The 12140-nt window shown below is 45.7% G+C and overlaps 1 protein-coding gene across 4 annotated transcripts in view; it reads left to right on the top strand.

Annotated features, from left to right (window-relative positions):
* Positions 1 to 12140, top strand: part of FBH1 (F-box DNA helicase 1) — a 30642-nt gene that overhangs the window by 5402 nt on the left and 13100 nt on the right. For 3 of the 4 annotated variants that reach the window (XM_075513438.1, XM_075513270.1, XM_075513192.1), the window contains 7 exons: positions 1092 to 1222; positions 2992 to 3127; positions 3372 to 3562; positions 6143 to 6256; positions 7905 to 7999; positions 9956 to 10124; positions 11836 to 12064. In XM_075513438.1, coding sequence (XP_075369553.1) covers positions 1092 to 1222; positions 2992 to 3127; positions 3372 to 3562; positions 6143 to 6256; positions 7905 to 7999; positions 9956 to 10124; positions 11836 to 12064 — 1065 coding nt within the window. The remainder of the gene's footprint in view (positions 1 to 1091; positions 1223 to 2991; positions 3128 to 3371; positions 3563 to 6142; positions 6257 to 7904; positions 8000 to 9955; positions 10125 to 11835; positions 12065 to 12140) is intronic. The other variant, XM_075513350.1, reaches the window with a different exon arrangement.

Below are 12140 nucleotides of genomic sequence, written 5' to 3'. Positions count from 1 at the left end.
CATACATGGAAAGTGAGCATCCTGTAAGACTCCACAAAATCCCCCTTCACTGTTTTCCTTGCAGCCTTTTTTTCTGACGGGGATCATACAGGAAATTCTGGCTACTAGACTGGGCAGTGTCCTCTCGTGGCCAGTGTACGTCACTGTCCCCCAGCGTGTGTATGTGTCGTGTCTCTGGTAGTCAAACGGGTTTAGAGGAAAGGCCTTTAACTCTGTTTTTATGGAGCCTGGTTCATCTGCAGTCAAGGTCCTCACAGTACAAACAGTCGTGAACCCCCTGGAAGTTGTTTTGGCTGCAGAGAGGATCTCTGCATTTCAATTAAATGTGGCTCAGAGACAGCTGGCACCACTAGACTTGCTCACCACTCACACTGGAAATCCTCAGCTTGTACAAAGAGGCTGTCTCAGAGCGGTGGGGGACTGATCACAGCCCAAATTTTTGTGGAGGTCCAAGTTCTTGTTCATGACCTTCCGATAAATTTGAATGGGTAAGGCTGGACACAATGCAGGAGGTGTCCTGCACTCAGTGCTTTATCAGCACAGTGTGCATGCTTTGAGCCTGAAGAGCTAGGGAGATGCATGGAAAATGCATACATTGAATGCTCAGTGTGCTCAAGTCCTCTCCCAAGTCTGCTCTTCACTCCATAACACAGCCTAAAAGGCAGCACCGTGTCTATTTTGACCAAAGAAGTCCAAACAGCAGGCGGTAGGAGGGTAGGGCTTCATGGACACAGGGGTTTTAAGCACTCAGACTCCACTCAGAGCAGATCTGTGCAATAGTGCTGAAAATATCCCATTCCTTTAATGCTTTTACATTTGAAACTGAACCAGCATCGCCCTGTTCCCATCACTCTAGAAAAAACAGCCTTTTATAGACATGTTTGCAGGCTATGAGGAACAAGTCTTTCTCTCTTTCCTCTGTTTCCTCTTTCTTTCCCCATCTCATGCTAGGTACCTGTTTCCATCAAGCTACAGGGACTTTTTGAACTCCAGGTCTTCTTTGGAAGTCACATTGATTAGCTTATTGCCAGAAGAAACCTATTTTCCAATGCTGTGAGATGAAAGATAGTGGTATGTGCTTCAAATTCTAGTTCGTTCCTTGGAAAAAGCTGTACCATCGGTACCTAATGAAGGAGGACACGGCCCTGCACAGAGTCGAGCAGATCTTGCAGGATTTCGCCATAACAAAGGAGCAGGAAGGATGTGTGTTGGGGTTGATCAGGTGAGTCCACTTCAGCACTTGACTTTGTACCTGTAGATCCTCAGACCTTCCTTGCTTCGGGTCTTCTTCCATTTTATCCTGTGAATTGCCAGGAGAGAAATGGGATTGTCTTCTAAACAGGTGGGAGATGTACAGGAAGGTGAGGAAGGAACAGTAGAAATCACTAATAGGGGTCTAGAAATAGGTAAAAAACCCTTCCCTTTCCTCTTTGTTGTGTCAGGAGCACACAATGTACAAGTAGAGGAGAAGAGAAGGTGGAAAGGGGATCTAATTGCTGTCTTCCCCTGCCTAATGAGGGGCTGTAGAGCATGACACCAAACTCTTTTTGCAGGTGCACAGTGAGAGGACAAGAGGCAATGGCCACAAGTTACAGCATAGGAAATCCAGTTGGATATTAGGAGAGTGGTCAAACACTGGCCCAGAGAGGTGGGGAATCTCCATCCTTGGAGATGCTCAGACCTCAGCTGGACAAACGACCAAACTTCGAAGTCGTCCCTGCTTTGAGCACATGGCTTCCAAAGTCCCTTCTGCAGTTTCCCTGATTTTGATAGCAAGTGAGAAGTGATGGATAAGTGAGGGAGAGGCTGCAAAGTCTGGGACAGGTATAGCCTCGTACTAATGTCTGAGGAGATGGAGAAACTGAACATGGACTGGGAAGAGGGGGCATAAGAACAGTCTTGGTGGTGGCCTTTTGACTTGGATGGTGTTGCCTCTTGGAGGGCAGAGAGATGGTTGTTGCACCGAAGGAGGAAAGAGGTGAGGAGAGCCTGAGCAAGAGGGTGTCAGCAAGCAGCTGCAAGCTTTCCAGAGGCTGGATTTGGAGGCTCAGAGGAAGGTTTTGGAGATGGACCTGTTTGTCAGAGCACAGCCAGGTTGGGTACAGCAATGGAGAGAAGCTGCCAGCAGCTCCAAGACAAGTGTTAGATGAAAAAAACAAAAAAGGCTGGGCTGTCCTGCCACTTGCTGCCTTCTGGCACCCAAACCCAACAACAAGCTTGGGAGAAGATGTTATATGGTTGCTTCCTGCAGGGTGACTATGCTGGAGAGAGTGAGACTTGTCTAAGTGTCCCTTATAGAATCCCTTTACGTTTCAGGATCTGTCATGTCAGCACCGCTTTTCCATCTCCAGATCAGCCAGGGTCTCAGAGTGGCTCAGCATCTCCTGGGTTTAGCTAAAACACAAATATCTTGTAGAGGGTGTAAACTCTTCTTCCTGGTTCCTCCTATCTCCAATGTATTTTCTTCTTTTCCTTTCCTGAAAGGCTGCTTTTCTGGACCTGCACTGACTTACCAGTCACAGCTCAGCAGCAAGCCCAAGCCCAAGATGGGTGCCTGATAAAAGCAAGCGCTCTGTTTAGATCTCTGTAGTCTAGAGGGCAATTTTGCATGGCAGTGAAATGGTGCAAATAGGAGAGTCACATTGGGTTAAGAGCAAGGTAGGAGGAAGGAGACTTCAAGACAGCCAGGATGAACTTGCAGACTAATGGCTTGATGCAGCAAAGTATTTAAGCACGTGTTGGTGTAACAGAACTGGGAATTACTTGTTTAAATGGCTCTAGGCACAAGAGCTAGGGTTGGAAATCCAAGTTCAGCAGCTTGCAGCCTCGCCGCTGAATGCATCCAGTCAAATGTGTGGGGCACACAGCAAGGTATAGTTACGCTTAACTGCAGCCTGACTGATGATACTTTGGAGAAAGCATTATTTACTTGGAGAATAAACTCACTTGATAAGGCTTCTTTACAAATGCTGCTGTTCCCGTTCTGTGCAGGTGCGTGTCTGCCATACCCACCAGCCGGAAGGTAGATCCCAGTGCGGTTCTCCAGTGTTTGAAGAGTCATCACCTCTTCTCCAAGGCTGAAGTCTGCGTTGCCAACAAACTGCCGCATTTACAGAGCAGGACGGGGGTAGGTTTAACAGCTATTACCTGGTTTATTTAAGAAGTTTAACTGCTGGTGCTTTAAGGTCATATCTGCCCTCCTGCGTCTCAAGTTTTCCCTTTGGAGTGTTATTTGGTACTATTCAGGCTGACTGAAGAGGATTTAACTATTCATCATGGCCTAAGTGTTTTTTCAGGGTTGAAGCAGGGTTTCTCTGCTCCTAAAGGCTCAAAGCTTTTTGCTTACTCTTTCTTGTTGTTGCCTATACCAGCCTGAGAACATGTGGGCCATAATTGCAGTCATGGTGCTTTTCTCCGACGGTGTCAGCGACATCCAAAAGCTGATGGCATTTCTACAGAGACCTTGCTCTACCCTCTCTGTTGTGGACGTGACCGAGACGCTTTATTGCATAGCCACGCTGCTGTACGCGATGAGAGACAGGAATATTGCGATCACTAACAGGTAAGGAGTGGGGAGATGCTTCCTGCCTGCCTGCCTCTTTCTAGGCATGGTGATATGTAACATATATTTTATGCCCCTCGCTACCAGAGAGACATTGAGGTGCTGGAGCGTGTCCAGAGAAGGGCAACGGGGCTGGGGAAGGGTCTGGAGCACAAGGCTGATGGGGAGCAGCTGAGGGAACTGGGGTTGTTCAGCCTGGAGAAAAGGAGGCTGAGGGGAGACCTCATCGCTCTCTACAACTGCCTGAAAGGAGGGTGTAGAGAGGTGGGGTCGGTCTCTTCTCCCAGGTAACAAGTGATAGGAGGAGAGGAAATGGCCTCCAGTTGCACCAGGGGAGGTTTACACTGGATATTAGGAAAAATTTATTCACTGAAAGGGTTGTGAAGCATTGGAACAGGCTGCCCAGGGAAGTGGTTGAGTCGCCATCCCTGGAGGTATTTAAAAGCCGTATAGATGTGGTGCTTAGGGACATGGTTTAGTGGTGGACTTGGCAGTGCTGGGTTAACGGTTGGACTTGATGATCTTAAGGGTCTTTTCCAACCTAAATGATTCTATGATTCTATATTGTCGTGGTTTAGCCTCAGTCAGCAACCAAGCACCACACAGCCGCTTGCTCACCCTCCCCCCGGTGGGATGGGGGAGAGAATCTGAAGAGCAAAAGTAAGAAAACTCGCCGGTTGAGATAAGAACAGTTTAATATTAGAAATATAATAATAATAATAATAATAAATGAAAAGGAAAACAACGAGAGAGAGAGAGAGAGAGAGAGGAACAAAACCCAAGAAAAAACAAGCGATGCAACCGCTCACCACCCGCCAACTGACACCCAGCCAGTCCCTGAGCAGCGATCACTGCCCCCTGGCCAACTCCCCCCAGTTTCTATACTGACCATGACGCCATATGGTATGGAATAGCCCTTTGGGCAGTTTGGCTGTGCCCCCTCCCGGCTTCTTGTGCGCCTGGCAGAGCGTGGGAAGCTGAAAAGGCCTTGACCAGTGTAAGCATTACTTGGCAACAACTAAAACATCAGTGTGTTATCAATATTATTCTCACACTAAAATCCAAAACACAGCACTATACCAGCTACTAGGAAGAAAATTAACTCAATTCCAGCTGAAACCAGGACACGTATCCAGTGAGTATATGCTCATGAGCAATTATATTCCTCTTGGTTAGGGTTCTTCAGTTCCTCAGTGCATGCAGTTTCAGGAACAGTGTGCAGATCCCTAGCTTTTTGCAGGAACATTCAGGAGCGTTGCCTTTAGATTTGCTTTAATTCCTAGACTGTTTCATAGTCTGCTTGGTTTTTGGGAAGTAGTGTTCAAGAAAAATAATTTTTTTCAGAAACAAAAGCAGGTTTTAAAGCAACTGTAGAAACTTTCTGATTAGAAATAGATACGCATCAGCTGCAACAATTTAATGCAGTTATTACCGTCCTGTGACCAGTTATTCACTTCACTCCTCTTAAATCACGCTACCATTGGGCACCCATTGCACGTGCGTAGCCATCCATCCTGTGCCTTGTGTTCACAGAGGTGCCCAGCAGTGCAAGTAGGAACCCACACATTGCTTCAGAATTGCAGTGAGAATGAGTTGAGGGTTAAGGACACACGTAAATTCTTCTTATGAGAAGACTGGAAAGGAACTGAACTGGAAGAGGAATCTATAGCCAGAAAGAAGACAGTTCTGTAGGCTGCCCTCTGCAAGTTATAGTTCAGCCTGTGTTAGACACAAGAGAAGGGTTCATTCTCTGCTTCCCCAATGGCCATGAACCATGGTCCCAGTCATGGGCCATGTGCTCAGGCTACCAGCCAGAGAAATCAGGATGCTTGTTTGGCCTGTTAGTGATTGATAATTGCTGGCTAAGGTCATAAACTTGAGTAAATGCCTGCTGAAGATGTGGCAGACAGAGAGTGTTGCTCACAAGCAATGAGAGCTCATGGTCAAAGTCACCCACGTCCCATCTCCATCTCCTTGAACAATCTAGACTAGAAGAAATAGGAATGATCATGTCTCTTCTGCCATTATCTCTTCAAACCACACGAGGTTTGTGATTTAGAGCATAAGGAGGAAACGTGTCCTCAAGGAACTGTCTGGTACCTATTTGCAGCTCTTAGAGCAACTAGTGAGCCTGAGCACGCAGGTCACCTAACGTGAGACACAAAGTCTGTCCTGGAGTGTGGCCCGGGGTGGCAGCTGTTCGGTCACAGGAACAAAGCTGCACTAAAAGAAGTAAAACCACAGTGGTGTCAACCCTGACGTACAATGGAGGTTAATTTTAAACCAGCTGTTGCCGGCTTTAAGTCGCTGTGCTTAAGTCGCTGTGCTCCTCTCTTTGCAGTAGCAAAGCACCATGAAGTGCTTTGTCCCCGTGGTGCCTTTGCAGTCTCTTTTCAAGATAGACCTAATTGCTCTTTGAAGTATTAATATTGTCTCCTGCAACTCTCTGAGCCCTTGGGGCTTTGTCCATTTTTCTGTTGGAAGTATTCAAGATGTTGGCAGTCTATTAGGTGGCTGTAGACGTTTAATTTGTTATCGGTGATTTCTTAATGATAGATTCTCTTTTGTTGTTTCTTCCAGGATCCATTACAATATTTTCTACTGCTTGTATCTGATGGAAAATTCTTCTGTAACTATGCAGACAGTAGAAGAAGAAACACTGGTTTCACGCTGCAGACAAGACTTATGGTCCAGGTAATGCTATTTTAGGTGATCCAAGCAATGCACCTAAGTACGCAGGGCCCTGGTGGAGAGCTGAACCTTGGAGGGGGAGCAAACGTTTCATGGCAGGGACTGGTCGACAAGACTCTGAGATTCATAAGGATTAGTACAAAACCTTATTCTGCTCCTTGCCATCTTCTCCCTGAATTCTCAGAGGAAAAACCAGAATCAGGCTTAAATCTGTAGAAATTAAATTACCAAGCACTGACTGAATTTACAAATCTTTATTCACTGATGGGTCTGTGTATCAGTGGAACACAGTTCTGAAGTTGCGCTCCACTGAGATTTCGCAGAGCCCAAATCACCCCAAAATACCCTCCCAAATCACCACTCTCCCTATGGATGAGAAGCTCTTGAAGGAGGGGAGAGTGCCTCCTTTAATTTTAACAGCGTGTTCCTCTGGAACACTGCAAGCTGCACTCAGCCAAAATGGGGACTGGCTTGCTGCTGATGTTACTGTAGCGCAAATAATGTGGCCGTTCATTTATAAACACTGCTTTCTGTGCACAGGAGGAAATGAGATACCAGCCACAGGATATTGATTTGGCTCCTGTTTTCTAGATCCTGTTGGATAACTGTTATATACTAACCGTTATATATATATATAGCTGTTATAAATTAGCATTGGTTGTAGCTTGCTGCCTACAAAGCAAGGACAGTAAGAAGTGAAACGCTTTCCTGGCCTCTGGAGATCCAGGCTTGGTTCCCCTTTTGCTGGAGTTATCCTGGGTTAAGTCATTTAGCTTCCTTGTTCTTACCTACAGAAGGGGAATAGGAGTGCTTTCGTCCATCACAGAGGTCTAGCAAAGATAAATCCAATAAAATCACCGATGATCCGAGGTACAACAGTGAGAGAGGTCGTAACAAAAAAAATAAAAGTAAACAGACGTTGGGTTTCAGTGCTTCTTGGTTTCCCAGCCTTTTTGGTCCACCCCCTCCATTCAAAATCTTTTTCTAAGCAGATTTTGCTTCTTCAGTAGAAGATGCGTCCTGGGGGCAGTCATCTAACTGCCAGCTGTGAAATGTCAAGGATACTTAAACAAGGCTTTCCGCCCTTACGCGTGGTATCGGGGAGGACCCTGTGCGAAGAGATGGTTCATGCTGTTGGCTCATTACAGGTTTCAGACCTTTATGAATAAAACAATTGCACTCCAGCCGGAAGCGCTGAATGCCTTTCTTAATGTTAATCAAAGCTCTCAGCTCCCCTGAGAGGCAGGGATAATTGATCTGTCCTACATGCTGAGAAATCGGAGAGTAATTTAAGGTACATGCTCTCAAAAGCAGCAAAACACCCCAAACCCAAGTCACTGTTTGTTTTCAATAAGCCTAAGGAGCCAGGGTGCCAAATTCATTTTTAAAGCATGGCTTAGGGCCCTTGAGAAGATCTTTTCCTATGTAACCTTCCCCAAGGTTTAATTTTTATTTTTTGCTATCTTCAATCTTTTCTTATTCCATGCTTTTCTCATTTGCACAATAACTAAGTTGCTCCAGTGCCACCTTCCTGACTGTGGGATGGGATAAATCATTCATTGTTTTCCTTCTGCTGTTAGTCAATTTGTTTGTTTTATGTGGGAGGATTTATTTTCTTAATTCCTTTTGCTCTGTTTTTTTCTGATTTTAGTAGCTGGCCTGAAGTAAAACTGACCCATGAACAGCAAAGGATTTTAAATCACAAAATTGAGCACGGTCAAATAGTGAAAATTATGGCATTTGCAGGTAAGAGCCAAAAATTATGTTGTAAGAATAAATGCATAACCTCTAATTCTGCTCCTGCATTCCCTCCCTGCTTCTTCTGTCCAAGGAACTGTGTGGATGCCAAGGGGATCAACCTTACTTTTAATCAATACAAAAAATCAAAGCAAGCTTTTGCAGAGAAACAGGAATGGGAAGCGTGGTGATGGTTACTCCTATGCAGGCTGGGTAAATGTCATATTCGGACATGATACTGAAACCGAGTGTTTGGGCGCTGTCGATGACTGCCCAGAGCAGCTTGTCAGGGAACCCAGGAGAGGAGAAGCAACACTCTGTGTGGTGCTTAGTCGCATGCTGAACCCCTTTCGCAGTGTTATTGTCCACAGTCCACTAGACGGAGCCGCTCGTACTTGTTTAGATTTAGCATCTCTGTAAAAGCAACGCGAGCCAAGGAATCTTCTGCACTTGTGCGCTGTTTTGAAAAAGGGAATTGCATAAAATTGAGGAAGCCTATTTAAAAAGAAAAGGAAAAGTAAATCATCTACCTTCATCTGCAGAGAGTTTCTTTTAAAGACACCACACTGGGGGCTCAGAGCTAATGCGTGCTGTCTGCCCGAAAGGCTTGCAAAAGGACACGTACAGCTAAGCACCACGGTACAGAAACCACTAATGGTGGTTTCTTACGTCTGCAGAAAGTCACTGTGTCCAAATGACAAAGCCGGGAATGTTCATGAACTCTTGATGGGTTACACATAACTGCAACAAGGCAGGGCAGAAAAAGAGCTTGAGGAACCTCTGGCAAAAAGCATAAAAGACTCGTAATCCTCCTTCAAACATGTGGATGAGAATGCTTGCCAAAGCATCTGTTAGCTAACTGCAGCGTAAAGGATGCCTTAGAGTGAACGATGCGGTGGCAGAAAAGCTAACTGTGTTTCTGCATCTGAGTTCCTTGTAGAAGGTCTTGGAAAGGACCAGTCTCAGGATTGTTCTCTATAGGGGGTCCACCAGAGGGTCTGTCTCGTATTCACATGGGGAAAGGTTGCAGGTGAAATATGCATTGGTACTGTTCGTTTCATGATCTGGGCTGCATCACGCAGAAGATGTAAAGGAACTCAAGGGTGAAGTGGCTGAACTAGTAGCTGAGTGCGAAAGCTGCCGTGGCAGTGGAGTTATGCAGGGAGACGTGGGAGCAATCTACCAGCAAGACCAATATCTGTACCAGGTAAAACGGTAAAAGATGGTCCTCATGGGTGAATAGCTGGTTAAAAGCTAGGAAGCAAAAGTAGGAGCAGATGGTCAGTTTTTCGCACGGGGAGTGGTAACCACTGGGTTCTTGCAGAGATCTGTGCTGGGACCTGCTTTGTCCAACGTTCACGAGTCCTCTGGGAGGAGTGTGAACAGCAAGGTGACAAAGTTTGCTGACACTGTGTCGTTGCTGAGGATATGAAAAGGGGCAAAGAAGGAAATGTGCAGAGCCCTTCTTGTCTGAGGTTTCTGTTGTGATTGGTACTCCACGAGTGAAGCAACTTTGCCATGAGGTGCGGACAGTGCTGTCCTGCAGCAAACTGGAGTAAAGGAGAGCAGCGTTAGTGGGAGATCTTACAAGGAAATGAGCTCATGAATCATTCAAAAGAGCAATTTTAACATTTCATTTACCAAGCTGTCTTTCAAGAGAACCAATACCTTCATGTATGCTCAGAATATTGGGTGATAAAATTATTTTTTTTAAAATAGGCTTTTGGGCTGCAGGCTCTAATTTTTCAAAGCTGCTTTGCTCCACAGCTTCTGCTGATTTCAGTTGAGTCAGTGGATAAATTCCCATTAGTTGCAAATAGTCCTGCTGTGCAATTAGGACAGCAGGAGGGGGAAAGTAAAGCTGATGAGAGGTGTGTGGATTCATTCATACCTGGATGCTTTCATCGATGTGTGTGGATTCATTCGACTCTGGATGCTTTTTGTTTACTTTCTTCTGTTCTTCAGGTACAGGAAAGACCTCAACCTTGGTCAAGTATGCAGAGAAGTTTGCTGATCTGAATTTCCTTTATGTGACATTTAACAAAGCTGTTGCAGAGAGGGGAAGACGTGTCTTCCCCAGAAACGTTACGTGCAAGACTTTCCATTCGTTAGCATTTGGAAGTGTCGGCAAACAGTGAGTGGGGATTTTAGATTACTTCATTGAAGGCCAGTGGAGCAGAATAAAGACACGTCAGGAAAGGTCTGGTTTTGAAGTAAGCCTCCAGGACTTGAGGAAGCAAAAATAATGGGAGAAATTATTTCTTTCACTTGCTTCAAGCCAGACTGTGATTTATGGTTTCCAAATTCTTCCAGATTGGATGGGCCAGTGATTTTAGCATCCACGTGAGCCTGGGGAAGCAGACTCATTGCCTTGTTCTGGCGTAGACTGTGCTGACATAAGTCCCGTTGCTGTTTTGGGGGCTGTTCATCTTGCCTGTGTTTGTAGCCAAGGAGCATTTCCCAGGGAGACAGAAAGCCACTGAGAATGGCTTTTTCCCATTTCCCATTTACACATCAGTGGTACAACCACTCGTAAATGCTGCTTTTCTTTAGCAGAGGAGGGGTTTTCTTAGCCTGAGTTGTTCTAATGATACAGCTTCTGGCACCACCACCAGAGTGCTGTTGACTCTCTTGAGGGACAAGAGGCCTTGCAGAGGGATCTAGATAGATTGGAGCATCGGGCAATGATTAATAGGATGAAATTTAACAAGTCCACATGCTGAATCCTGCACCTAGGATGGAGTGACGGCCAGGCATGAGTATAAATTGGGAGATGAGTGGCTGGAGAGCAGCCCAGCAGAAAGGGATCTGGGGGTGCTGATCAACAGCAGGCTCAGTATGAGTTAGCAGTGTGCCCTGGCAGCCGAGAGGGCAAACTGCATCCCGGGGTGCATCAAACACAGCACGAGCAGCCGGTTAAAAGAGGGGATTATTCCGCTGTATTCAGTGTTGGTGCGGTCTCAGCTAGAGTACTGTGTGCAGTTCTGGGCCCCACAATTTAAAAGGATGTTAAGGTCCTTGAATGCGTCCAGAGGAGGGCAACAAAGCTGGTGAAAGGGCTGGAAGGAATGTCCTACAAGGAGCGGCTAAGGACTTTGGGTTTGTCTAGTTTGGAGGAAAGGAGGCTGAGGGGTGACATTGCTCTCTACAGCTTCCCGACGAGCAGATGTGGAGAGGGAGGTGCTGATCTCTTCCCCCTGGGATCCAGTGATGGGACGCGTGGGAATGATTCAAAGCTGCATCAGGGGAGGGTTAGACTGGACATCAGGAAGCATTTCTTTACCAAGAGGGTGGTCACACACTGGAACAGGCTTCCTAGAGAGGTGGTCGATGCCCCAAGCCTGTCAGTGTTTAAGAGGCATTTGGACAATGCCCTTAATAAAATGATTTAATGTTTGGTCAGCCCTGAAGTGATCAGGCAGTTGGACTAGATGATCACTGTAGGTCCCTTCCAACTGAAATAGTCTATTGTATTCTAGTCTATTCACCAATTATGTTGGCACATCTAAACTGGAGACAGAAGGGAAAATGAGCCACAACATGGAAGAAGAGGGGAATCGTCTTACCTGTAATTGCAGGGGTGAATGATGGGAATATCTCTCTGACTCAACTTTTCATCTATAAAATCTATAAAATGAACAAGTTTGTGCTTCCACCAGGAATATAGCGAGGATAAATATGTGCAGATTTTAAAGATATTCCATTACTAGCTCAAAATGGGTGTATGAAACAGAGCTTCTGCAGGTGTTAGTGTGCAAGAGAAGCAGAAGTGAGCTTGCTTTTCCAGTAGGCTTTTCATGTGTGTTTCAACTTGTCTCTCTTATTTTTTGTCATCTGTGGCACAGCTATAAAGAAAAAGGCAAGCTGAACTTCTCCAAGATGTCGGTTTACTCCATGTGTTCCCTTATCCAGAACCACAAGGGACAATCTCTGTTCATAAGAGGGAAAACAGTCTCGCAGACCCTTGAAAACTTTTTTGCCTCTTCAGATGAAGAGATCTGTGAAGAGCACACTCCTGTTTGGTTCAAAAATACTCATGGCGAGAGAAAACTTGTCAGTCAAGCAGAAAAGAAAGTGAGTATCTGAGATGAAGCAAGACTTGGGCTGCAGGGTTTAGAAGGTGCTGTAGTTATCCCACATTTCTCATAGT

Source organism: Mycteria americana, chromosome 1 (assembly GCF_035582795.1).
Source record: "Mycteria americana isolate JAX WOST 10 ecotype Jacksonville Zoo and Gardens chromosome 1, USCA_MyAme_1.0, whole genome shotgun sequence".
NCBI classification, from domain to species: Eukaryota; Metazoa; Chordata; class Aves; order Ciconiiformes; family Ciconiidae; genus Mycteria; species Mycteria americana.
The sequence above is the reverse complement of the archived record's forward strand: the minus strand, read 5'-3'. Positions and strand labels throughout refer to the sequence as shown.